The sequence below is a fragment of the Podarcis gaigeae genome (genome assembly GCF_964106915.1).
Source record: "Podarcis gaigeae genome assembly, chromosome: 3".
Taxonomy (NCBI): Eukaryota; Metazoa; Chordata; class Lepidosauria; order Squamata; family Lacertidae; genus Podarcis; species Podarcis gaigeae.
Window position 1 is genome coordinate 74,778,572 of NC_139680.1, and position 26,268 is coordinate 74,804,839.

The window sequence follows — 26,268 nt, forward strand, 5'->3', positions numbered from 1 at the left end:
GAATAGAGTAGTTGCTTTGGAAGACTATCATCAGGCATCCACACAACATGACCAGTCCAACAAAGTTGATGTTGAAGAATCATTGCTTCAACACTGGTGATCTTTGCTTCTTCCAGTACACTGAAATTAGTTTGCCTGTCTTCCCAAGTGATGTGTAAACTCCCCACCGGAGTAGAAATCATCTATCGAACAGATGAAAAGCTCTTCAATCTGAGCAGGCTGAAAGCAAAGAGGAAAGTTACCGTAACTTCCGTCATAGAGCTTCAGTATGCTGATGACAACGTACTGTGTGCACACTCAGAGGATGACCTCCAAACCATCCTAAATATCTTTGCAGAAGCTTACAAAAAGCTTGGACTATCACTCAACATCCAAAAAACCAAAGTGCTGCACCAACAAGTACAAAATAACACCCCATATACTGTAGTAAGACATATTCTAATAGCAAACTGAATGCCAAAACAGCACCAGCCACATGCAAGAGGGAAGTATCAACAGACTTGGGGGAACTAAAAGGTTTGCAGAAGAACAAAAAATAAAAAACTTGGGGGGGGCAATCTATTGTAGGAAGGACTAAAAAAAGCAGACCTATCAGGACAGAACAAGCTCAGTGGGTTCAGAATGCTGGCTGATGAGTGAGGGAACCAGAAAACTGGCCGCCGGCTGTGGAGTGGGAATGGAATGGAGTGGAGTGGCTGGATACCTAAACAGAAACACTCTATGCTGCAACCTTTTGTTGTAGGTCCCACTTGTCAGCCTTATATGTTGAACTCTTTTCATACTGTAGCCATGCTCAATACATTTGTGCATCAGTGAATAGCGGGCTGATAACTCCTTTCCCAGATTTATATTCAGGAATCCGTTTCATTCTCCAGCCATGTTACCTCAAACCCTACTGAAGCCATTAAAAAGTTTAGGTGATTGTTTGGCGTGCACATGGGATGAATTCATTCCAAGTGCCATTTGCAAAAACCACCTCAGAATAGCTATATCCGGCCCCTTCTACAGTGTACAACATTCCTTTAGATTGCCTCGGGGTTTCCTAGTACTGTCTCTGCACCTTCAGCGTAACCAAGCTATCCAGGCAAGCAAAAGGCTAATTTTGTCCTGTATCTTCAATCAATTTCACCTCAACTTGCCTGATTGCATAAGTGAGCATCCCCCACTGATTGTTCAGCGGAGAAAGCAAATGGCAAATGACATCAGGGCCTTTGTTATCCAAACTGGCTACAGTACTTGCAGAACAACCTCATCTCTCCCAGCACAATTACAGAATGGCTAATAAATGAGGCTTTTACTTAGCTAATGAGGCTGCATGGGGCCAAGAATGACCCAGCACCAACTAATCTTTATCAGATGCAGTGAAAAGGGCCTGCGGGAGGGGGAAGGATATCAAATCTCCCATGCAATGCTTCTAATGGAAATATTAAAAAGCTGGAGCCAAAAACAGAACCATCCTGTGCAGGCCTAATCCCTACCCCCACCCCTCTGTAAATTGCATTATTTATATACCTTCCTTTGAATATCGCTAAATATTTGCTAACGGCATTACAAGACAACAGAATTTGAAAAGCTTAGAGCAGAAGAAGCCAGTTTTGACTGCAGCTACTGTCACCACTGACCACTGGCTTTGCTGGCTGGAGCTGATGGGAGTTGTTGCACCTTGTTTAGAGCGATGGTGTGTGCACATTTCCAGGTGTGATATTTTGCAGCATTGAAAAGATTTGCTGAAGAGAGCAGAAAAGTCCAGCCCGGCTGCAGTGAGTGAACCACAAAGTTGCTTTCATGTACTTGAAACAAAATGGACGAGCTCACCTCCTTTTCCAAATTAGCAAGATCAATGTGGCAATGTTATTGACTTTCCTTTTCAAGCGTCAGCTCAGTAAGTCGGTGCTTATTGTCTACAAAGGCTTGTGAGTCAATTGGATATTTTTTCAGGCAGAAATGCCAATCTGATTATAGTACCTTGGGAAACTATAAGCCTAAACTGCTCCTGAGAACAGTAATACAGCAATGCACAGAGCACACACAAACCAAACTTCTTGCTGCCCTGGAGATCCCGAAAGCCTAAACATCTGCAGCCAGATCTTAATCCATGTGACAAAGTTCTCTCAGCAAAAGTTTTTCATCTCTAGCTGTTAAACTATGCAGAAAATAACTAGGAACACACATGCGCATAGCCAGGATTTTTGTTGGCAGGGGGCAAGCTTCATGTTAGGGGGGGCAGAACCTCAGTTAACTAAGTATTTTTATTGATTTACTTGATTTAGGGGGCTGCTGCCCCCCCACAACCCCCCTTAGCTACGCCCATGTGAACATACTGTGTGATGAGCATTGTCACATAATACTTGACTGCTCTTTTTTAAAAAAGCAAAACAAAACTAAGAGGAGTAAGCTTCTGGGCCAATGGCAGAGAAGTGGTTTTAAAAAGAAAATTGTGTTTAAAAAATTACATTTGAAGGAGCATGTTTATACTCATATATATCTTATGTACCTAAGGAGAAAAAACAAAGGAGAGAATCATGCCTGAAATATTATTTCATTCTTAACTTCCCTACATTTAGCCCCTTTCGTGGGAACAGGATATCAAAGAATCTGGCATTCAAAACATGATGATACAACCTGGAGACATGCTGTACATACATGTCTGGTGTACAGAAAGCATGGGAGGTCTCAATGCATGACGTTACACTGATTGCTTTTTATTCTTCTTCTAACATTTCCTTTGCCTCCTTTGTGGGTCGCACATCTGGGCCTCGTTTCTGTCTGGCAACTACAATTAAGCAGGCTAGATAAATGTATTACTATATTTTAAGAAAGAACCACTCCTTACTCTCTTTGTCATCCATTATCTTCTAGAGAAGATAATCAGAAGGTACTTCAAAGTCCTTTGAAAATGGCCGGGATTCTATCTCAATTAGAGAAAGATGTCCTGCTCCTCTCCAAGATGTCAACAATAGTTCCTTCCTGGTTAGGATTTGGTGCCTTGTTATCAGGCATGCATTGCTGGTAAAAGTACCAGGCTTCATCTCTCTGCTATCTTTCCTGACTTTTAATCCTTTTCAGCAAGAAACACACATTTTTGTTTTAATTTTTCAGTCACTCCACCTGACTGCTGCAGATTGGTACGGGAATGAGTGAGTGTGTGTTTCATTTTGAGGAAGAGGGAAAGGTAGCATGCTGGGACTATCATTATGGAGTAGTTAGGCAAAGCAAGAAATGGATGCAGACAACATGAAAGCCTGGCAATTGGGACAAAGTGCCACTTCTAATTACAAATAAATTAAACATAAGCAGGCTTTGAAATTGCAAGATGAGCTGGAGAGACTGAGACCAGGGAGTCCTTCTTATGGAAGTAGTTAGGGGCTCATATGCTCTAAAAATGCATTGGTACACTTTAAAAGCACCAGAATCCACCAAAGAGTTGAATATAAATAAGGTATGAAATTTCTACACTGCTGACATATTAACCAGAGGTGTTCTCTGGAATGGGTCCCTTTGCATCTTTTGATTCAGAGATTTGGGCACTTGTGTAGGAATGTGAAAGCCTTGTTGTCATCTACTGCATTTTGTGACCTTTAGTCCTCAGACACCTCATGGATCAGATGAAAGCTTCTGCCACAATAAAAATGTTAGTCTTCAAGATGCCACAGAATACTTTGTTATTTTGACTAGGATGCTAGTGTGAGAGACACCAATGTGTTGCTCACAGTGCCACTGAAATTCGAGACTCCAAGATCCACCACTGATCCCTGCATTAGCGCATAATTCCCAAATTAGAGAGATGTGGTTGAGTCTGCCTGGAAGCAATGAATCTCTGCTGGAAGCCCTTATCCTAAATCCAGATCTGAGATCTAAGTACTAATCTATTCAGTAGTAAGGGGAAGCACTCTGTACATACTCCAAAGCACCCTCTTCTTTCATACTAATTGGTACAAAGCTGTACAAAGCACAGCAAAATGGTGTTAATGGGAGATTGGAGCCACCTTATGATAAAAATCATTGTGCCTACCCAACTCCTACTTCAGCGAGAGCCTTGAGCACATCTTTCTACAAGACAATCCAGCAGAATATCTTATACTTCACACTTGCAATGTTAGACTTATGCTAAGCAGCACAGAAGATTCACCTAAACAGCAGTTTAAAGAAAGGAATTATATTAATCATAAGAATGTAGGATAAACAGAAACTATTTTAATCTGATTTTTTTCCAACTATCTCGATCTCTTGACAACATTCTTTCACATGCCGACCAGGCACATTTAAATTAATCCATTAAACTACAGGCAGGACACAAAAAGGCTTTGAGGGAGATGTAATAACAGTTTCAGATTCTCATTACCCAGATAGTTCACATATATAGACCAAGAAACAAGTAATGGTGTGATATGATAGGATTTGAGGCTTTTTCATCACTTGATGTAGCTGTCACTGTTGATGATTTATTGTGCTTATGTGATTTAATGAAAAAAATAAATCAGTGCTGCATATTGAAGGGTCACAGAGAAGTAACTCTGATTTTTCTTCACTGGGTTTCTGAAAGTGGAAAGGGAGCTCAGAACAGCCAGTTCCTCCCATTTCTGGAAGGCAGCCTGCGTTCTCCTTAACCTTGCATTTTGCTTTGGAGATGAGCTCCAGATAATGAAAAACGAGTTCTGTTCTGTTGCAATAAGATATTGTTTCTTTTTTCTCCCATACTACCAACCTAAACTAGCAAAACAGCAATCTCAGGTCTCATTCAGATATACTTTTTCTCAGGGGTAAAGCATGTTAACCACAGTAACGAAACTAAATTAAATCTGGGTTCGACTGGGAGGGTGGGTCTTGCCTTCTCCCTCTCCATGCCCCACAGCCCCATCATTGTTCATAACTCCATAGAAAGGCCCGCCTCCCAGATTGAGAAGCTTAATATAGGTTTATATATAGACTTGTTATGGGCAGCTGGTCTGAGCATAGGTTATTTGAGGAGGAGCCAACACAAAGCCCTCCCATCCTATGTACATTCATTTTGATTCACCTTTTCATAGTCTGTTTTTCAGAGAATGAGTTTGCACCTATAACATGTTGCTAGCAATAGGTTTTTAAAAAACATTTTTTTGTGTTCTCCAAGGCACTCAAAAATTATATGTAGCTACCATGATGGACCCATGGGAACCGCAGCTTGGAAACACCTTAATTAAGACTAACCAAAATGTCATAAAGTCATGAGCAAGCTGGAAAAGTCCGAAACTGGTTTGTGAGATTGTGAGATTTTGGTCAGTATTGCCAAACTGTGACTTGCATTTTGTTGACTGAGTGCTGATATGACAAATGTACCTCTCTTCGTCTTCCCCTCTCCTTCTCATTCTGGTTTCCACATACAGGACATTGCATTTATTCTGCCCCTCTCTCAACAAAAGCCATCGACCAAGGTGGCCAATACTGTTTTGGTGTTGTACTGGGACCTGAGTCTGGATTCAGAAGAACCCAGATAGTTAACCTTTTCCAGCTACTTCTTGCCACCACCATCTTGAGCACCTTGCCTAAGATGGAAATAATAGCCGGGGGGGGGGGGGGACTTCAACACTTCTAGGTCCAGGAAGGTCCTCTTAAAGGCAGGGCACATCACTGCAGCTACTGAAGCTTTGTAACCCCTTTTTCTCATTTCAGCCCACATGTGACATTAAAATAGGCCCAGGTGAGCATGCCAAACATTTTTGAGAGCCTGCATCTTTGATGGACTTATCTACAGAATCTCCATGTTCATTCCCCATTTCATAGTCCTTCCTAGGGTAGGAAGCTCACAGGCTAGATGGACCTTTAGTCTCATCCAGAAGGGCTGCTCTTATTTCAACAAGACACCCTTAATGATCTCATCACAATGGCATGCTTTTTCCAGGTTCAGAGATTATTCACATAGCTGTTGTTTTCCATTTTGACTTTTGGCAGGCAATTAATGCTGGATATCTTAGATGGACCATTTGTTGTGAAGGGTTTAGCAGCATCTATCTGGCTTTTTGCCATGCCATCAGCACTTAAAATCGGGGATGGGGAACCTGTGGCCCTCCAGATGTTGCTGGGCTCCCAGCTCCCATCATCGCTGACTGCTGGCCATGCTGGCTGGGGCTGATGGGAGTTGGAGTCCAACAATATTTGGAGGGTCACAGGTTCCCCTCTCTGAGTTTGCCAGAAACTCAGTGTGGGAAAGGGCAGAGCAGCTCCATAGGCATTTAATTCTTTCACAAGAACAAGTTCTCAGTGAATCTCCATTTTGAGGTGGCAACCGAAAAGTCACAACGTGTCAAATACAACACTACTGTGTATCAAAACTTTGACCTGTCTCTTCCTCCTCCCAAGCTAAAACTTTACAAAGCACGTGGCTTTAATATAAAATTCTCCCTCAGGAATGTCCGTTCATCCATCAGAAAATGACAAAGGCTTTGGTGTTCCTGGGAAACCTTATTTACAATGGACTTACATCAATGCATTCTTATCAGCTTCAGCTCCCACTTCACCCAATATTTCAGACACGGCAGCTGAAAAGGCCTTTTGATCACACCACCGTGCACATGGACAAAGTTACCACAGGGCAAAACACAGCCAGACCTCCATAATCCATACATAGTGCTGTCCAGATGTGCGGGTGTGTGCAACAGCAGCTTACACAGCACCAAAAAAGACATCTGTTTATATCAGCTTTGTGCAACACTTGTGTTTATTCAAACAGTGCTTACATTTTGCAAAAGGATTGTTGGCAAAATCATATTCTTAGCCTTTGGGTGAACACAGAATTTGCTGAAAGTTGAAGGCAAACAGGACTATGGGCTTCCTGTCCAGCAAGCCAGCATAACATCTCCAGGGAACAAAGCAAGGGCTGATTACATTTCAAAGACCTGAAGGTTTCAGATTACGTGCATGGGATAAGCTGAACTGCTGGATCCTCAAAAGATGTGAGCCGTGTTCAATGTAATTCAGCAACAGGTACCTGCCGGAAATTAAAACTGCTGACTCTTCAGACATCCGCCTGTTCATATTTCCACTGGACAAGTTGCCAAGCTAAACAGCGTGCCTTTCAAAAGTCTTCACTTTCCATCATATTCATGGAGAGTGTAGCAAATAGTGAGCCTCCCTGAATCAAGATAAAAAGGTCTTGGATTTTCCCAAATGTAACTTAAGACAAAGGTATGGGATGGGGAATCTGTGGCCCTCCAGATGTTTTTGGATGCCAACTCCCATCACCCCCAGCCAGCATGGCCTATTGTCAGGGATGGAGGGCCAGAGGCTGTCATTTCCTAGAATAGAACTTCCCATGGAATAGTAAAACTGTTGAAGAGGAGCAGGATGGATTCTGTCCTTGCTCAAGTTCCTAATTGTAAGAATATGGCAGTGGACCACTTACTCTTCATCCATGCTGCATGTAAATGGTCCACCATGTAGAGTCAGCCATCAATAGGGATCAGTTTAAGTGTGAGCATGGCCTCAGCAGGATGATTGTTTGGTGCCCATCAGCTTTCAAAAAAGAAAGTGCAAATGAGACAGTTTCTTTTAATAGAAAAGCTATTTTTTAAGTTACAGGAAAGAAGTTTTGAATTACACTGACTACTTCTATGGCTTGCATGTTGAGAGCAAAGACTGAAATAGATGTTGCATGTCCAAGCTGATGCATAAACAGCTTTGCCCTCTCTGGAATATCAAGCATTCCGGGACTCCGGAAGAGCCAGGAGACAGTGCATAGGACAAATGTTGTGTGCTCACCTATCAGCATATATATATGAATTGTTCCTTCCCCTTGCTTTTTTGGCAGCTGGCATAAAAACAAAATGAAAGCAAAATTCTGGGTAGACATTTGTGTTCTGGCAAGTTGGCAACCCTACTTACATGTCACCATAGAAATAACAAATCAAACTGATGTAGTCCTGGTAAAAGCAGCTTTCCTTCTTTCTTACCATTCCCTTGCCAGATGAAACAAGTACTTACAGGCAAAGTCTCTGCTCATGCAAGATTTTACAAGAAAGTAAAAGTATTTGCAACACATGGAAGATGTGTACAAAAGTGAAGGCAATTTGCACAGCAGCTGTGGCCAGGACATGGAAGTGAGAAGGGAGGGACACTGAGAGGGTTTATAACAATGGCAGACATTTAAGTAAAGCAAGAGTGGGGAGAAACTGAGAGAGAAATACTGGTTTTAAACATCACCACAGGTTGTTATGCAAGCAGGCGGGTTGAGGCACAGGAATGGGGTGAAGATGAAAGTAGGGGCATGGAAAGGTCTTTAGAACACAAGGGGATGGTGACTTCATAGTTGGACAGAGGATGAAAAGGTTGCTGAGTAGCTGCAACGTGTGGGTAGAATAAGATGCAAGAGGTGGCTTTTTGTGCAAAGAGGGGTACAGTGGTAACTCAGGTTAAGTACTTAATTCATTCCAGAGGTCCGTACTTAACCTGAATCTGTTCTTAACCTGAAGCACCACTTTAGCTAATGGGGCCTCCTGCTGCTGCCGCACCGCCGGAGCACGATTTCTGTTCTCATCCTGAAGCAAAGTTCTTAACCCGAGGTAATATTTCTGGGTTAGTGGAGTCTGTAACCTGAAGCATATGTAACTTGAAGCGTATGTATCTTGAGGTACCACTGTATACTAAAGGAGGGTGATGCATGGACCTGAGGTGAAGATGAAAACAGAGCTGAGAAACAGAAGAGAGAAGTGACTTCAGAAATCAGGTTGTGAAGGTGAAAAGTGAGCTTAGTAGTTGCGTGGGGTAGAAAGGGGAAGCGAGGGTGAGGGCAGGGATGGTGCCCTCCAGATGTTTTGGACTAGAGCTCCCATCTGCCCCAGTCAGCCTGGCTGGAGCTGTTGGGAGTTGTAATTCAAAGCATCTGAGCAGCTCCAGAGTGGAGAAGGGCTGATACAGACACACATATATATGCACCCACTTGAAAGGGGCCTAAACTGCAACAGCTGAATTCTTTAAAAGCAAACATTTATCAGGATCATTCCAACATGGTCCCTTGACAGAGGGAAACATGGAAAACAGTTTCTGGTTAACATCCGTACTTAACTGTTAATTCCCAGAGACAGTGGACAAAAGGATCTGGCTAGAAGGGCAGCCAGATCTAAACGAGGGGTGAACAACTCCAGCTATGCCAGTCCTATCTCACGGCCCTCTGAAGCCCTAGGTTTGGGGTTCAAAAATATCCTAAGGGAGCTCCTCATGCCATCTATTTCCCATTACTTCCTTTAGAAGCAGCCTGGCTAACTTCAAATCAGATTTTTGCTTTTTAAATATGACATCTTTGGCCAAATCAAATCAGTCCAGAACACTGTGTCCTTGTTAACTTAGATCAGTTTCAATTGTTGCAGCCTCATGATATGGTCTTTTCCTCTTGACCATTGCTCATTATTACTTATAAGAGTGGACCAGAGGGAGTTAACTGGGTAGGCCCAGGAAGTGGTGAAAGCCTTGGTGTGGGATGGGAAGGTACTCTTAAAGAGGCGGTGGTGTGCCCTGCCCTTAAGAGGACCTTCCTGGATCCAGAAGTGTTGACGTTCTATCACCTGGGTGCTATTAGTCCCTTCTTAGACAAGACACTCAAGATGGTGGTGGCAATGTGGTTGGAAGAAGTTGACCATTTGGACCCTTCTGAGTCCAGACTCAGGCCCCAGTATGACACCAAAACAGTCTTGGCCACCTTGGTCGATGACTTTTGTTGAGAGAGGGACAGAAGAAATGAAGTTATATTGATTCTCCTTCACCTCTCAGTGACGTTTGATCATAGTATCCTCCTGGAGCAGCTTTGTGGGTTTAGAAATTGGGGGGGGGGTGCTCTGCAATCGTTTCACTTCTACGTCTGTGCCATTGTGGGAGGGTAATCAATGTGAAATAATTTGCAGTGTCCTGCAGGGGTCATTGTAAGATGGGAGCATTGTAAATTGCTGGCTCTCAGGTCCAAGAAGGGAGTAGATGACCTGTTATGGACAAGGTTGCTCTCTCCTGAAGAAATGAGGGGGTACTCCTCAATTCAGCCTTGTCACTTGAGGCTCAGGGAGGCTTGGAGTACCTATTTTCTGGCTTGTTCACCAATTATGGACGCCCATGAACAGAGATAGCTTGACTGCGGTGACCCATGTTCTGATAACCTCCAGACTGGACTATTGTAGCAAACGCTTTGTGGGTCTTCCCTTGATGGTTTGGAAGCTGCAGCCAATGCTGAATGCAGCAGCCAGGGCAGGGGAGGACAAACCACACTGGTTCTTAAAGGTCAGCACCAGCTGCCGGAGTGCTTCCAAGCACAATACAAGATGTTTGCATCGACATATAAAACTCTATCCCCTTCATGGATCACTGCCTTGCCATGGTGAAGGGGCTTGAATAACTCAGAGAAGCTATGAACTATGCCGTGCAGGGCCACCCAAGATGGACAGGTCATAGTGGAGAGTTTTGACCAGACGTGATCCACCTGGAGCAGGAAGCGGCAAGCCACTTCAGTATCCCTGCCAAGAAAACTCCATGGACAAAGACAACAGGCATATAAAAGTTATGACGCTGGAAGACAGGAGTGCCTGGCGTGCTCTGGTCCACGGGGTCACGAAGAGTCGGACACGACTAAACGACTAAACAACAAAACAACAACAACAAAAATAAAGCTCTATAAACGACTTGGGCCCATCTTAAGAAGTGCCTCCACCCACATAGATCTGATCAGATGTTATGTTCAGCAGGGGAGGCCTTGCTGGTGGTCCCATCCCGCTGTAAAGTATGTAATATAGTAATGATAATTTATTATTGATACCCTGCCCATCTGGCTGGGTTTCCCCAGCCACTCTGGGCAGCTTCCAACAAAATGTTAAAAATACAATAAAACATCAGACATTAAAAACTTCCCTTAAAAGGGCTGCCTTCAGATGTCTTCTAAAAGTCAGATAGTTGTTTATTTCCTTGACATCTGATGGGAGGGTGTTTCACAGGGCGGGTGCCACCACAGAGAAGGCCCTCTGCCTGGTTCCCTGTAACCTCACTTCATGCAGTGAGGAAACTGCCAGAAGGCCCTTGGAGCTGGACCTCAGAGTCCATGCTGAACAATGGGGGTGGAGACGCTCGCTCCTTCAGGTATAAGGGGTGTAAAGCACCCCTGAGATCTATGGATGTAGGGCAGTATACCAATAAATTAAACACATATGAGGGGTTTCTCTTTAGTGGCCTCCACATTGTGCAATGCCCTTCCCTCCAAAGTATTCTGGTTCCATCATGACATACCGTACCTTTTTGCACTGGCCTTTAAGGGTGCAGTCACGAGTATCACTTCTTCTGCTACATCGCTACTGCATCTGCTTGCTGTTTGATATGGTCTAACTGATGGCTTACTATTGTTAAATACTACATGGCTCACTTGTTTTAAGTAGCGTGTAACCTGCATTGAGACTGCATCGTAAAGGATGGGTATAAATGTACATGACATCCACACATACATTAAATAAACAATTGGACCTTATCGGCTATGGAATAGGTGGCAGGGGACAGAGGAGGTCTATTTGAAAGCAGACAGCTTCCCAGGACCCCAATTTGGAAGGAAAATATGTCCTTCCTCTATTGCTCTGCACTGGAGTGAGCGTGTAACAGCACAGACCTATTTTAGGTTGTTAAGAAGAGCAAGCTCAATGTGCCATTTAAGCACCAACAATGAAATTGACAGCAGCCCATGAAATGCACCCCTCAGGACATGCAAGTAGCCTCATGCTGGCTGAGGGTTATGTAAGTAGAAATCATCAGACTTCCTTTGGGGTAGCTGCATGGGGAGAGGAACGCTGTCTGTAAAACAGGCAGGCCAAAGAGCCATCAGAGGGGAGGGGGAATGATAACGTTCCCACAGAAAGCTTGCTTTTAAGTATTGCCCACACTTTTGAAAACAAAACGTCCTAAGGCACATCAGATTATAGGCTACAGGAGACACTTCCTACTCAAACGGGCAAATTAGGTGTTTTTGTTTGTTGTTTTTTAAGAAACATTCGAGAAGAGCGTGTAGCTTGCAGTATACCAGTATCTACAACAGTATTAAATCATTTAATTCATATGTACCAAGTCGTCACACTGTTTGGAAAAAGAGAGAAGTCAGAATGAACTGCATTTTTGAAAAGCCATGATTTTTGCGGCCTTATGAAACTTGACTGCTTTATGGAGTGTATGGTTTGGTACGCGGCCTGAGCAGCCCCCATGTGTTAATAGTAGATAGGCAAAGTTTCCACTCCCTTTCCAGCAAGCATTGTACTCCTTTTGAGCTCCCGATAAAAATGTAATCACCCATCTTTTATTCCCATTGTACAGGGGAGCAATAAAAGAGGCAGTGTGTGTGGAGAGAGAGAGAGAGAGAGAGAGAGACTGGCCCTTACATTTGAGTCAGTATCCACATACCCACAGATAACACCAAAGCCCTGCATATAGAAAGTTCAGAAAACCAGATGTTAACTTCTCACCATTATGAGTTTATTGTTGACCATATGCAAGCAAGTTAACATACAGTTTCTGTGCAATGGAAACTTATTTTCCAAGCTATGGCACTGCAGGAGCAAACATATTTTTATTGAATCAGGCTCATTTGACTCCAGTCAAGATTTCCACTACACTTTGAAGCTTTCAGCAGATGATGTGTATTTTATGCATTGCTCCTAGCACACCAAAGATTGTGGAATGTTGGTTATGTCAAACTAAGTCAGACTCAAGAGTAGACCCAGTGGAATTAAGTCCATGGATTTCAGCAAGTTCACCCTGTGATTTAGTTGGGATTTGGCCTTGATCTTACAAGTAGTTCAACTAGGTCAGGAGCATCATTGTAGCCAATTTTTATCAAGGGGTTTTGCAGAACCAGAGCCTATGCCTAATGAGGCCGTTAGGAAAAGACACAGCTTGATTTATCTTTAATAAATAAATAAAAGTTCCAATTATTGGATTTTCTATACCTGATTCAAACTATTTGAAACGGTAAAATGGCTGTATATGCATTGAAGGATATGTACCCAAAGAACTAAAAACAAGCTCTTTTTGTAGTCATGGATCCCAAGAGAAGTTAAGGAACATCATAGAAAGTCTGATGCCTCTTATCTCCAGCAGACGTCCTGCATTCCAGAACAATGTGGAATGGGCTGCAAGATGCCACTGGAGCAAGGAGAATCACCCAGAATCGGCCTTGGATTCCAATAAACATGGAGTTTCCAATCCTTCCCCAAGCAACCTAAATCCCACCGTATATTGTTCATGGCAGCTCCCACCCTGCAAGAAAGGCTTTTTAGGGACCACAGATCAAACTTCCTTCTACAAACTTCCCTTCCTTTCACTCATCTTACAATCCAGGCCAAACAGTTTTTCTTCTCCTTATGTACGTACACTGTTACATTTTCTCCTGGAGCTGGAGGGAGAATTTAGAATGGAGGAATGGCAGAGAGAGTAATATGTTTAAAATTATTTTTTAAAACCTTCCTGCAAAGCCACTGCCCCGATCCAATTTGGGGAGCCCTGTAGCTATAATTTACTCAGATCTGAAAAGTTAGGCTATCTGATCACGGCCCTCCTGCATCTTGTGTAGCTTGGCCCTCTGTAACATAGATCAGTTTGCTACACTAGAAAATGAGAACAGTCCCGAAAGGTTGAAGCATCATTTAATGTTATTTAAACATGGCGTCAATGGAGGTAATCACAGATAAGCACGATAAGACACATGTATTGCAGACTTGGAAGAGTTTGTTTTTAAACACATTTTAAGAACAAGAATGAACAAAATAAGCAGTCCGTCCAATTGTGAGGGGTTCCCCTGCTTACCCTTGATTTTCCCTTATTACCCTTACTCCATTTTGGTCTCTTTTCCTGGTTACTGTGACCTACTTTTTTATGAAGGGGGACACCAAAATGCCTAATATGAGGAGTTGAAAGGATTCAGTATTTAAATCACACTGCAAGTGAATGGACTCCCCCCTCTTTATTTCCCTCTGAAACTGTATGCACTGCTAGTTAGGCTTTTATTACTTACAGTAATAAGTACAGTAACAAAACGACAGACTTATTGTATGCATTGAAAATTTAAAAAAACACAATGTAGTGTTCTACATTCTGATGGGCCATGCAAGTCTATGGTCCCTGGGAGTGTTTTCCTGGGGCTATGGGATGAATCAGACCTTGCTCTGAATATAAAAGTCAAACCAGGGGTAGGGGTGTGTGTGTGTTGAGATAGGACCTCCCACTGCAGAAATCTCTGTGGCCCTTGTCTCACCAACATTTGAGGTCCAACATCATCAGAGGCCTAAGGGAAGCATGCTGGGGGTGGGTCAGGGAAAAGCATAGCTTTGATGGATCTCACAAGTCCCCTTCTCAGTCCCCTGAAACTAAAGGAAACGTATGTAAGCCCTGGAAGTCATGTCTGTGCATTCTCTCCCATCAGAAACGACAGGAGAGGAATAGTTCCCATTAAAAAAATATATCTGGAAAGGCAGAAACCGTTACTTCTGCCCTCCTGCAACAAGTCCAGCAGGGCTTTGGATAACTCTGAATCTCTGCTACTGCCCCCACCATCACCACCCACTGAAAAGATGGTTCTCCCAGCTGGGCAGGAGAGGGCTGAGTCAGTCTAAAGCTATTGCCAACAGTGAAACAGGAAACTTATCCCAACCAGGTTAGGAAAAATGAGAGCCACTGAAAAAAATGTAGGCAGCAACTTCACCTAAGGCTGGAAGAAAAATACTTTAGTGCCCTGTGTGCTAAACAATTGGGCAAGTAGGTGCCTGGGATTTCCGCACTGGTATTTCTCATGTACAAGATGCAGTGAATATAGAGGTTCTGCAGGAACCCAGTGAGATCTGATGTGGATTCTGTTTGCAGGGCTTGCATGTGTAGACTGCATTCAGATGGAATGGGAAACCATGGTTTATTGGTATAGAACAGGGCCCCCACCTTGAACTCATGTGCTTCCACCTGCCCCCTAGCTTCCACCTGTTTGATCCTAGCTTATTCTAAGCATGGAAGCCTTGGGTTCATGTGTTCCTCCTCCCCTTTCATGTGCCAACATCTGCTTTGGCTTTTGAATTAACCACAGTTCCCGAAGCCTGGACTCACAGAGAACTGTGGTTAGTTTAAAAACTAAAGCAGATGTTGGCACATGTAAAGGGAGGACAGGGAAACATGTAAATCCAAAGTTCATTCATGTAGCAGAAAACCATTGTTCCTCATTATGCCTGAATTAGGCCAGTTTAAATCTAAGATGATAATGGAATGAATAAGAAGCCTACTTTAAAGGCGGTGGCTGGTGGGAGGAGGAATCTTGACAATACAGAAAAGGAGACAATAACTTAAGGCTTTTGCGCTCATTTTGCAAATAACAGGTTCCTAAACAGCTCAATCTCCAGAATTCAGAACATTGCATTACTTAATTAGAAGAGGAATTTCTATAGGTAAATATTGGAGCAAATAATATTCCACATTTTAGATCCATCACGTTGTAATCTATTGCAAGGGCAGGCCATTTTGTTAAAATTTAAAATATACCTTTGAATTGTCTTGAAAGGGATTTGGGTCACCACCAAAATGTGTTGCATGTCGGCTAATGTTCATTTTGTTCAAAGCAATATGGAAGACCATAAGAAATCATGGACAAAGCATGCAGCCCAGGTAGTTACCACCACTGCTAGCCCGCATTTGTGATCATTTAAAAAACACACATTTAAATCACTACATGAAAATTGACAGGGACAGATTTGGTATATTTTGAATCAGGACCAATTCCTATGGCCATGCATTTACCTGGAAGACTTTTCCATTGGCATCAATGGATGGATTTCCTACTGCTTATGACTGATAGCTTGCTCTAATCCCACCTCACCTTATATTGATAGGCACTGAATTCCATCATGCAGAAAGATGGCCCTATCTAAGGTACATAAATGTGCGGTACCTGACTATGTGAAAAAGACTATAATGTAATTAGTTGAGATTATCTTGTAGAAAACATCATCACATTGACTTAGACCATCAGATACATACATTTCACAGGTATTTGGTGCATCGTTTAAGGGGAGGATTACATCCTTTATAAATTGATAAAAAACCTGTCATGGGGTCTCTAGAAATAGAAAAGCAACCCAAGGCTATTCAAAATATCATTATTATTTTTTTATATAATTTGGCAAGCATGCACATTTACACCATGTAAAAGATCTGTAAGTCAGGGGTCTACAAATAAGATGCAGTTATGTAAGCAGCTCATTGTGTTAAGACATCCCTACACTGTGCATGAAGTAGGCATATCGTCTTAAGAAAAATATATAGGATTTACGTGCAGATTCTGCTAAATTTATCAAACTATGGATGTTTCTGGAATGCATATTATAGTTTCTGAAGATGGCAAGACTGAAAACGGGTGTGTGGGAAGCCAAATGTCATTAAGTAGCAGACATTTTCTAACATCCACCTGTCAAACTCTGTCCTCCTATAGTCTTTTCCTGGTTTCTGTGTCGCCTTGGCACCAGAGGCCTCTGTTGCGGCTCCTCCCACTTCTGTATGGAGTCAATTCCTCGGCCCAACTTCTGGTTTCACAGAAGTGTGGGGTAGTTGTCCCTTGGCAACAGGAAACTCCACTTACTCCGGGTGGGAACCTTCCACCTAATGCACATCAACCAGCTCCCTCAGGTCCTCCTCCCAGCACCTCCTCCTCCTCCTCCTCCAATGACAACGGATGACTTTTAGCAGCATCTAGAGCTGTGGAATTCAGTCCGTGTGCTCTGGAATAGAGATTTTGAGCTAATATAGCTTTGACCCACTCCCAGTATCCAACTGCTGTTTTCAAAGCCTTTGCAAAATATACTATACAAAACAGCAATACTTTTTCCACCAGGATTTGGAGAGGTTTTTCATTTTGTCAGGAGTCCGGCTTTTCGATTTCTTTGGCTGCTGCTGAGTATCCGAGTACTGAATGCCAGCAACAATGGCTGCATCAAAGACTTCTTTGAGGTTTTTCTGAGTCAAAGCGGAGCACTCGATGTAAGAGACGGCTTTTATTTCCTCGGCACAGAGCCTCGCGGCCTCCTCCGCCACGGGCTTTTCTTTGCATTTGTCCAGCTCAATGAGGACCTTGACGTCCTCCCGGAGGTCCGATTGTGTCCCAACGAGGATAATGGGTGCTTTGGGGCAGTGGCATCGGATTTCAGGAACCCACTTCTCGTTCACGTTCTGGAAAGAGGAAGGGCTCACCACGCTGAAGCACAGCAGGAAGATGTCTGTGTTGGTGTAGCACAGGGGCCGGAGCTTGTCAAATTCATCCTGGAGGAAAATGGGGAAAAGAAGTGTGAATATTGAGAGACCGTTTACTCAGCCACAAAAGGCCCTTCAAAGCTCCATGGTTCAAGGTGAGGGAGAGAGTTGTTCCAACTCCCCAACTGCTTAGGAAATCACCCCACATACCTAGGAATTCCTGCACAAACCCTACATCCTCTCTGTTGCCTCTTTCCCTTCTTTGCAACTTCTAAATAGGGCTTCAGCTGAACTTACAGACAGTGGCGTAGCGTGGGGGGTGCAGGGAGGGCTAGCCGCACCGGGCACAATATCTGGGGGTTAGGGTTAGGGGGCGCAAATCCACGGGTTAGGGGGCGCAAATTACTTGCCTTGCCCCGGGTGCTGACAACCCACGCTACGCCACTGCTTACGGATCAGAGCTTTCAGGGAAATGCTGGGATATTGCTCTCCTGGGACTGCACCCACTGTATGATACTGAAAGGAATTGCATGTTTGAATGCTACCCCATTTTAAAAAATCCTCATAAACCCAGCAAATCAGGGCAAAGACTAGGCTAGCCTCCATATTCCCCTGACAAGCAAAGGAGTTTTTGACATGGGGCATCGTTTCTTTTTATGATCCACCTCCTGCATTAGGAAGTGGCAAAGTCCTATAAGACTGTCCCAGATGATTCTGCTGAATGCATAGCCATACAGGAGTGATGATACAATAAAAGCAGGCCACGAATCTGGCAAGAACTGACAGGCAAATGGGAAACTGAATTGAACCAAAGGAAAGGCTTTGCTGAAAAGGCAGCTTTTACCCCTTTCCTAGTGGAATTCCTCAGAGATTACTATTGGGTTTTGTTTCATATAGCTGTTTTCATTAGAGACCCTGGAAGGGAAGTGGGAGCACGTAGATGAAACTTACAGATGGCACTAACTTAGGAGGCACTGGAAATACCAGAAGGATTGATGAGAACTCATGCGGGATGAATGGGATAGCCGCCTGAACTGGTGCAACACAAAGGGAACTAAATGGAATTAACACAAACCTAAGCAAAAGGAAAGAAAATTGCCACCTGGAGACTTGGCAGCTGGAAAAGAGTCATGCAGAACCTGATCTCCGGATCTTGTCTAATCACAAGATGGCTATGAACTGCCAGTGTGAGAAGTTGTAAAAGGGGAAAGGCAGTTCTCAGATGCATGAAGCAATACAGAGATCCAATCTGACGTACTTGGCCACAATCCAGCAAAGAGTTAGGTAAATTTAAACTAGAAGTGACTTTGCCCCAAAACATGAGACAGTGAGATTTTCTAGGGACCGGAGTGAATAACAGCAGCACTTCTTGAACTCTGCACCTCACCAGGTGTCAGTGGGCAGTTTTTGGGCTCCAAGAGACTGGGTTTTTGTACCTCTGCTTAAGCCCATTGATAAGATTCTCACCAATGGTTAATTAGGACTAGCTCAGAGTAAACCAGCTGCAAGGAACTACTACAGGAAACAAATGGGGAATTTCTCCTGGAAGCAGAAACTAAAAGATCTTGACTTATTTTAAGATGCTGCAGACGTCCCACAGAAAGTAGCACAGTGATATGATTTCCAACCTAACTGTTGTACCAATTTTGCAACCACAGTCTTCAAACTGATATTAGAGTAACACTTAATTCAGAGAAGTGTAAAACACTCAGGAATATTCTGGGGAAGTAAGAGTTCAAAGTTCAAAAGAGAGCGGCACAGGTATTTCTAGCTATTTGTCCTCGTCCTTTGGGCTCTGTGGTGTTAGGAAGGGCTTGCTGCCCCCTCCTCCCCAAATATGGGAACAGTGTGGATGGGGTTTTTTTTGTTTAGGACTCCCCTAGTCAATCTCTGCGTCAGGTTATCTATTAACCCTAAATTTGTAAACAGGCTGCTTCCTGTTGCCTCTAAGTGGCTTGGAACATTGTCTGAGTAATCCCAGGCTTCCTTGCTCTGTGGGTACCTACTCTCAGCTTGGGCTGAGGCTGTGGTATGAATGGATCAGGCTGGCCTGTGCCAGAACGCTTTGCATAGTCTAGAAGAGCGCCTTTTGACCTCTTTCAGCATTAAGCAATGCAGTCTATGTTCACATTAGCAGCTTGAAATACAGGGAGGTAATTCCCCCACCCCCCTGCATTTTAAGCCCCATTCACATGGTTTTGTTCACATCAGAGAAAGGACAGGGATGCCTCCACCCAACATGCACTATGTCTTTTTGTTTCCTTGCCCCCGCAACTGCCTCCCCCCGTCCCTGGAACTCTTATTCATTAAGCTGTCTCTCCTGCACATGCACAATACGCATGATAGCTGCTAGGGCATGTTCACATTGGCACTTACTCTGCATCCAGTTTTCTAGTTGTATGGAAGCTGGTTTGAGGAAAAGAACACATCAAGCAGCAGTGTTTGTTAATTAACTTACAAGATCAATATGGTTTGTATCTAATGGTCATATGAACGCAGCTTCTAAAGCCAGCAGTAAGATAGCACTGCATGCAGAGTGAGTGGTAACGTGAACAGACCCTGAATATTGCTTGCTTGCTTCCTATTTCAATGCGTTTCTTATTTTGATTTGGTTTATCCAAATGGTATATTGACTGAGCAGGGGAAAGCAATGGATCTGGATAACTGAGGAATTCAGATGATCAAGACACAGTTGATGAGAGATTTCACACTAAATCCAGGCAAAGCTTGATACAGGAAGGTGCGAGGGATTTAGCACCACACTGTCATATAACATGATCCTCTGGAAGGATTCATGATTTAATATAGCCCTTCAGAGGCCTGCTGTTCCATGTTCATATTTATTGTTGTCATCCAATTTTCATGATCTACACTTGACACACTTCTGGTGCCATGAATAAAGAACACCCTCACGTTCACATTTCCCAATATGCTGCCTCCCTCCCCACTGAACCTCCATGCTATGTGTCCTTTTGTAGCTCTTTCTATGCAGCAAAACTGTGATTTTGCCATGGGGTATAATTTTCTGATTTGTGGATCCTGTGTGATGATCAGAGTGTTCTGGTCCTTCGCAGTTTATAGTCTGTTGCAGGGAGAGCCTAACATACCACATACCACTCATGAAAATCAGCTTAGTTATGTAGCTGTGTCTTTAAGTGTAGGGTTACAGGTAGGTAGCCGTGTTGGTCTGCCGTAGTCGAAACAAAATTTAAAAATTCCTTCCAATAGCACCTTAGAGACCAACTAAGTTTGTTATTGGTATGAGCTTTCGTGTGAAGAAGTGTGCATGCACACGAAAGCTCATACCAATAACAAACTTAGTTGGTCTCTAAGATGCTACTGAAAGGAACTTTTTTATTTTGTTTAAGTGTAGGGTTTTGTGTATGTTTCACAAAAAATGCCAGTGAGGCTGTTCTAGATCAGGATCCTAGTGTGGGTTAGATTTTTAAAAATCCTTCATTCCCTGTCCTGATTCAGAGCCCCATAAAAAAGACTGCTGATCTGGATTGAGGCCTCATGCCGAGAATGTTTGCAACACACACACAAACATGGGGAAAAACTCCACTACACTTACTGGCAGATATGCAGCTAACCAAATCTTTTGTTAGGCCCAGAGGCTTCAAGAGATGTAGCTGGGGGAAGCAAACCAACTCCTTGCCTGCACCCAACCTTTCCTTCTTGCTGACAGAAGGACAAAAGCACAACATCACTGGCCTCCCAAACCAATACAATTTGCCTCAGTTGTGGTAGTATTTTAATTAAAATACAGCATGCTTCCAAGGGTTTCAAATTAAGAAGAGCGAAGAGCAAACACAGTCCGAGATGCACCTCCAGTGCCAATGTTTTGTTGCCAAACTGAAACATGCATCTTAACTTGCAAGGGGTCAGAGGTTCTTACTTGGGAAAATTGTGAAGGAACACAGACATGCAGTTCTTCAAAATACATCTAAAGAAATTAGTACAAGCCCCCTTCCACTTGAATACACTTCTTTTCAGGGGTACTTGCAAAAGAAGACTGAGGTTTACAGGGCAAGAGTCAGGGACACTGGGTTCATGAGCTCATTTGTTTCCCAGATTTAAGCCCCTTAGGAAACAAGGCTAGAGCCAAAGACTCCTGTCACTTAGCTTCGGAGGCAGAGTTTGAACTGAAACATGCTGTACTGCACTGAAGCTGTGGGCCGTGGTTACAAATATTTGCACAATTAGAGCTTGTTTGCATGTCCTCATAGTAATTCTCGCATTGATGTCATTGTGTTGCTTAAAACTGGAATGCGTTCCCACAAGGAGTAGAATTGAGGAGCAGATTCAGAGATTGAGATGAATTAGGAGTGCGAAAGAAAGCCCCAGATTATCAAGGCTCTTTTTCCATCTCTTATCTACAGCGAACAGGCCACGGGAACAATGGATCTAGGACAAAGATGTCACGAGCAATCATGGCTCCAAAAGGCCCTCCATAACAAGATGGAGAAGACAGCCACTAGGTGCCCACAGCTCATATGCTGCCAACTGCTGGATTACCCAGTATCAGCCAGCAGGAAACAGGAAGTCCCCGTATGCATTGTGTGTTAGAAGCGACCACTCTATGAAAATGCACTCAGACAGCTTGTAAAGAGAAAACTCCCATGCGTCACAGTGTGTAGCGCAGTATATTTTTTGAGCCATCCATTGCAAATCAGGTAGTGGGCTGCTTGCAAATTCACATGTAAACATGTGCTTTTGTTTCACACGTGGGTGACTCATCGCCACCCATCTTTGCACAACAGAAGACCGCAAATCAAAGCAGGAAGTCTTTCTCCTCCCACAGTAGCCGGTCCTTCCTGTGTAGTCCTGGTACTCACATTACTCTAGCAACAAGGGAGCTGTTGCAGGGCTGCTCCTTCCCATGCCCTCAAGGTAACTGAGAAGCCACCTGGGACAAGGCCATGCTGCGCCCTTCCCCACACAAAGCATCAAGCCTTGGGAAGCTGGGATACTCCTGATGTGGGGAGGACCTGCATTTTGGCTCCTGCTGCCTCCCTCCCAGCCTTCTCATGTCACCCAGGGAAGCAGCCTGAAAGAAGTGACAATGCAGAGCCCACACCACTCCACCCAAAACGGTCTTAGCTCTTTCTTCCTCCCCTTTCCTCCCTCTGCCCCAGGTTAGGCCACCCTTCCACTCAAGTAAGTAAGTAGTTTTACTGACCTGGCCAGCTGTGTCACAGAGCTGGAGCCTCACTGGCCGGCCATCAACGGATACAACAGCTGAAATGGAAGGGGAGGGAAGAGTCAGTGAAACTTTCATCCACTCATGAAGAATTAGGTCTTTCCTCATATTTATTTGAACTGGTTGTGATTTAAGGAGCTCAAAAGCCGCCTCAGTCCCAACTCTGAGGCTTACCCAAGCCCTTCAGGGCTTTAAAAATTTGGTACACTCCCAATGGGCTAAGTAGCAAAATCACTGAATGATGCAAAAGAAAGAAGAGAGCTGCCCCCAAACACTCAGTTTTGTATCCCAACCACCCACCCCATTCCCTTCAACTTGCTTGAGGATTGATTTTCTTGTCACTTCTCCCCCCCCCCCCAAAAAAAAGTCCTGGCACAAAGGAGGCCCCTAACCCAACCCCTCTTTGCTTTAAAGCAGAAAAGACAATGCAAATATTGACACATCCCTTGCGAAGCTGCTGCTCTTTTTGCATCCCTTTCAGCTCTGACTAGAGGATTTATCATTCCACCCTCAGAAAAGAACTAGCTTGATAAAGAACCACATGTAACCACAGGCCATTGTTACCATCGCTTCCCTGTTTAAGCACAATATGCTATTTTTTAATTGAGGGGGTGGGCTTTGCTTGGTTTAATCCCCTCCCCCAAAACAGTTGCAGACTTATTGCTTTTGTCACTACCTTTTGCTGCATCAGTTTTCAATACTGCAGAAAAACTGTGCCCTTCAGATATTTGCTTGCTGCAAAGCAAAACCGCTTACAGTTTAATGTGAGGCAGTAACGTGCTCCAGGAAGGAGTGGCTGGCTGGACTGGGCTGACATAAAGTCTCTAAACTGTACTGCTGTGGAAGCAGCTGAGCACACCTAACTCCTTTTGAACTCTATGGAACTTACTCCCAAGTATACCTGCTGCAGGGGGCTGGGTTGCTCAGGTCTAAGATGGTGCAAAGGACAGGGAGAGCACCTTTGGTGACATGAGGTTGTAAGAGCCTGTTCTTCAGAATGAGAATGTTTCACCACAAAGGACAAAGGCCACAATACAGCGGCAAACAACGAAGAAGACCCCAGCACTTCCACAGCAGGTCAGCAGTGTGTTTTCTGTTCGAAGGGCATTTGAATATCTGGACAGTGAACATACACAAACCACATATGACTGAAGCTCCGAACAGTAGGTGCGTGTTCATCACAAGTTCTCAGACATGAAAATGCCCTTCAGACGTTGGAGAAGAGACACAGTCAGCACAGAAATGCACGGGGACACCGTTTTTCTGTAAAAATGTGAAGCAGCTCCCAGATTCGTATCTATCCCCGAAGGAGTTAAGCCAGGACTGATGACCCAGCAGCTTCCACTCAACACCCAGAAACCTTATTAAAAACTGGGAAGATTGACAGGGGCTATTTAATTACAACAATTCACACGGCAAACAGCAGAAAGCCATCTCTCCACGCTGTTCCCTGCCCCCCCCCCAAATCAATGGAGATTTAAACTAATAGAAGATGGGGGAGGGGACTGGACAAGGGCTTACTTTTCCCCCTACTGAACCTAACTAAAGGGATAAGGATTATGAGAAAGCCAAGAGGATTTGCAAGATGATAGGAAAGTGTGACGTTTTGGGAAAATAAAGAACAGAATTATCTGTATGGGCACAGCACGCTCAGCATAGCGCCTGAGCCTGGGGTAAATCAGACCCACACGAGCCCTTGGCAGTAAAAGTATTTTGCCGTGAAAGATGAATATCCGCCACATAAAGGCATGTTTATATATACACCCACCCACTACAGGTTGCCCCCATAAGAACTAGTTATAATTCAAAGGATCCTGTTTTTAGTTGTTACTAAGTTCCTAACCCTCAAGCCTGGAAACGGCATTGAAAATACTGTTATAAATGGTGGAGGCTTCAAAACTCAGAAGCAAACAAGTACATTAAGGCGTATGCATGTGTCAGCCCCATTTAACACAGTGGAACTTAACTCCAAGTAAAAATCGCTTGTACGACCATTGGTCCAGCCAGTTGCGGGTCTCCAGAATTTCAAATGTGGGCCTATCTGGGCCTTAGAGATTGAATCAGGGACTCTCTGCGTGAAAAGTCAATGTTGCACCGCTGAGTTACAATCACCCTTGACCTCGGTTGTTTCGAAGTCCAGGTCAAGATTTGTAAGAGCCTTTCAACCTTGCAAAAAAAGGGGGGCGTATTCCAGAGGAAGCACAGCACGTCTGCATTTTTAAACGGCGCGTGTTATATACAACTAAATAGGAATAATTTGGTTTATGTAGGGCTCTTCTTCAGTTCGGGCCCTCAGTTATGATCTGAAACGGGCATGCGAAAGAAAAGAAAGGAGGTTTTTCTCCACGTATCTCTCGGAGCTGTTTCTCTATTAGACGATCTTCCCGAGGAAAGAGGCTTAATCTAACCCGTTTGGTCCCCTGACCGTAAGACTGATCCTTTCCCAATATATTCAGACGTGGAGGAGGGGGGATCCTCTTTCGGTCCCTCCTTTCTACCTGCATCCACCTGGAGCTCAAAGAGCAACGCAGCTCTTCCTCGCGAACTTCCCAAGGAGGGGAGCCGCCCCTTTTTGACTCTCAAGGAGGCTGGAAATGGACGGCGATTGAAAGAGAAGCCAGAGTCCACGCGGCGCTCCGAGGGCGAAACGCGCCTGCCCAGCCGGATCGCACGCTGGAGGGGGCGCCTCGCCGCGACCCTGCTGCCCGAAAGGGAAGTGCTTCCTCGGCAGCCTCCGAGGGGAACCCTCTTCCGCCGCCCCCTTACCTGAGAAATTGTCGAAGGCGGTGGGGATGTACTCCGTGGGGTAGCCGTTGGTGGTGTAGCTCACCACCAGGCTGGTCTTGCCCACCGCGCCGTCTCCCACCAGCACGCACTTGATGCTGCGGCGAGGCTCGGCTCCGCCACCGCCGCCAGTCCCGCCGCCGCCGCCCGCCCCGGCCCGACAGCGGCTCCCAAGCGCGGCCCCCAGCGCCGCTGCCCGGCTGCTGCGGACCCTCCGCGGCGGCACTGGGGGCACTTCGCAGCCGCCCGGCAGCGGCTTGCTGATGTAGCCCGTCTCTCCCTCTTGCTGCGGCGGCATCCGCCTGGCTCCCGGGCGGGAGACCCCCTCCGAGGACAGCGGAGCCACCGGGGGACGAGGGGATGCAAGCAAGGCGCGGCGGCGCGGCCGGCCGAGGGGAGCCGTCCTAGGCAGGAGCGCCCAGCCGGCGCAGCTCCGGGTCCCTGCACAGCGCTGCCGCCCGAGAGACGCGCCTCCCGGCTCCTCCGATCACTGCGCGCCGTCTCGGGGAGCCTGGCCGGGCGCTCCGCTTGCAGATGACATAATACACCAGGAGACCCGGGGAGCGAGCGAGTGAGCGAGCCGAGCAGGGCGGAGGGCAGCCGGAGGGGAGGAGCCAGGCGCAGGAGAGGCGGCCGGCAGGCGGCGCTACAGGCAGCCAGGCGGACGCGGGAGGCCAGCCGCCGCCGCCGCCGCCGCCGCCGCAACTTGTGGACGGCGTGGAATCCTGGCAGCGTTGGAGAGCGCTTCTCATTGGACGGCCGCTGTTCCTTTCGAACGCTGACGGCAATTCGGACGACGCCTATTGGCCGGGCATGTTTCGCATAGCTCCCCCTTGCCACTCTTCGCCCAAGGCTAACGCGCCGAGCGCCCCTCCTTTTCCTACCTGCGAGCGGAGCCCCTTCCCCCTACCTCTTTCCCGGGAGCCCCTTCCCCGATCTTCCTGTTCTCTAGAGCTCTGCTTCCCCGCGTGGCCCCCCGCTTCCCAAAGGGCAACCGCATTGAAGAGCGACAAAGAGACCGGTGGCTCCTTGAAGGCGGCCGCGTTGAGGGTGGCATTGGGTCACTGCGTGGTATTTGC

At 45.2% G+C, this 26,268-nt stretch overlaps 2 protein-coding genes across 2 annotated transcripts in view; one reads left to right on the forward strand and one right to left on the reverse strand.

Moving 5' to 3' along the window:
* SPRTN (SprT-like N-terminal domain) overlaps nucleotides 1-26,268 on the forward strand; it is a 221,408-nt gene that overhangs the window by 156,230 nt on the left and 38,910 nt on the right. The window lies entirely within an intron of this gene.
* On the reverse strand, nucleotides 13,609-25,732 carry RHOU (ras homolog family member U). Its single transcript, XM_083732789.1, has 3 exons — nucleotides 25,172-25,732; nucleotides 22,385-22,443; nucleotides 13,609-17,271 (listed from the first exon to the last, which is right to left on the reverse strand). Exons 1-3 carry the CDS (start codon nucleotides 25,485-25,487, stop codon nucleotides 16,816-16,818), a joined length of 831 nt encoding a protein of 276 aa, XP_083588915.1. The 5' UTR covers nucleotides 25,488-25,732; the 3' UTR covers nucleotides 13,609-16,815.

What these genes read in the sequence shown, in the direction of transcription:
- RHOU (XM_083732789.1), bottom strand. Translation starts at nt 25,487, where the DNA reads ATGCCGCCGCAGCAAGAGGGAGAGACGGGCTACATCAGCAAGCCGCTG. An exon ending in CGCCTTCGACAATTTCTCAG is followed by an intron (nt 22,444 to 25,171) that starts GTAAGGGGGCGG and finishes CTTCCATTTCAG; the next exon opens with CTGTTGTATCCGTTGATGGC. An exon ending in TCTGTGACACAGCTGGCCAG is followed by an intron (nt 17,272 to 22,384) that starts GTCAGTAAAACT and finishes ATTTTCCTCCAG; the next exon opens with GATGAATTTGACAAGCTCCG.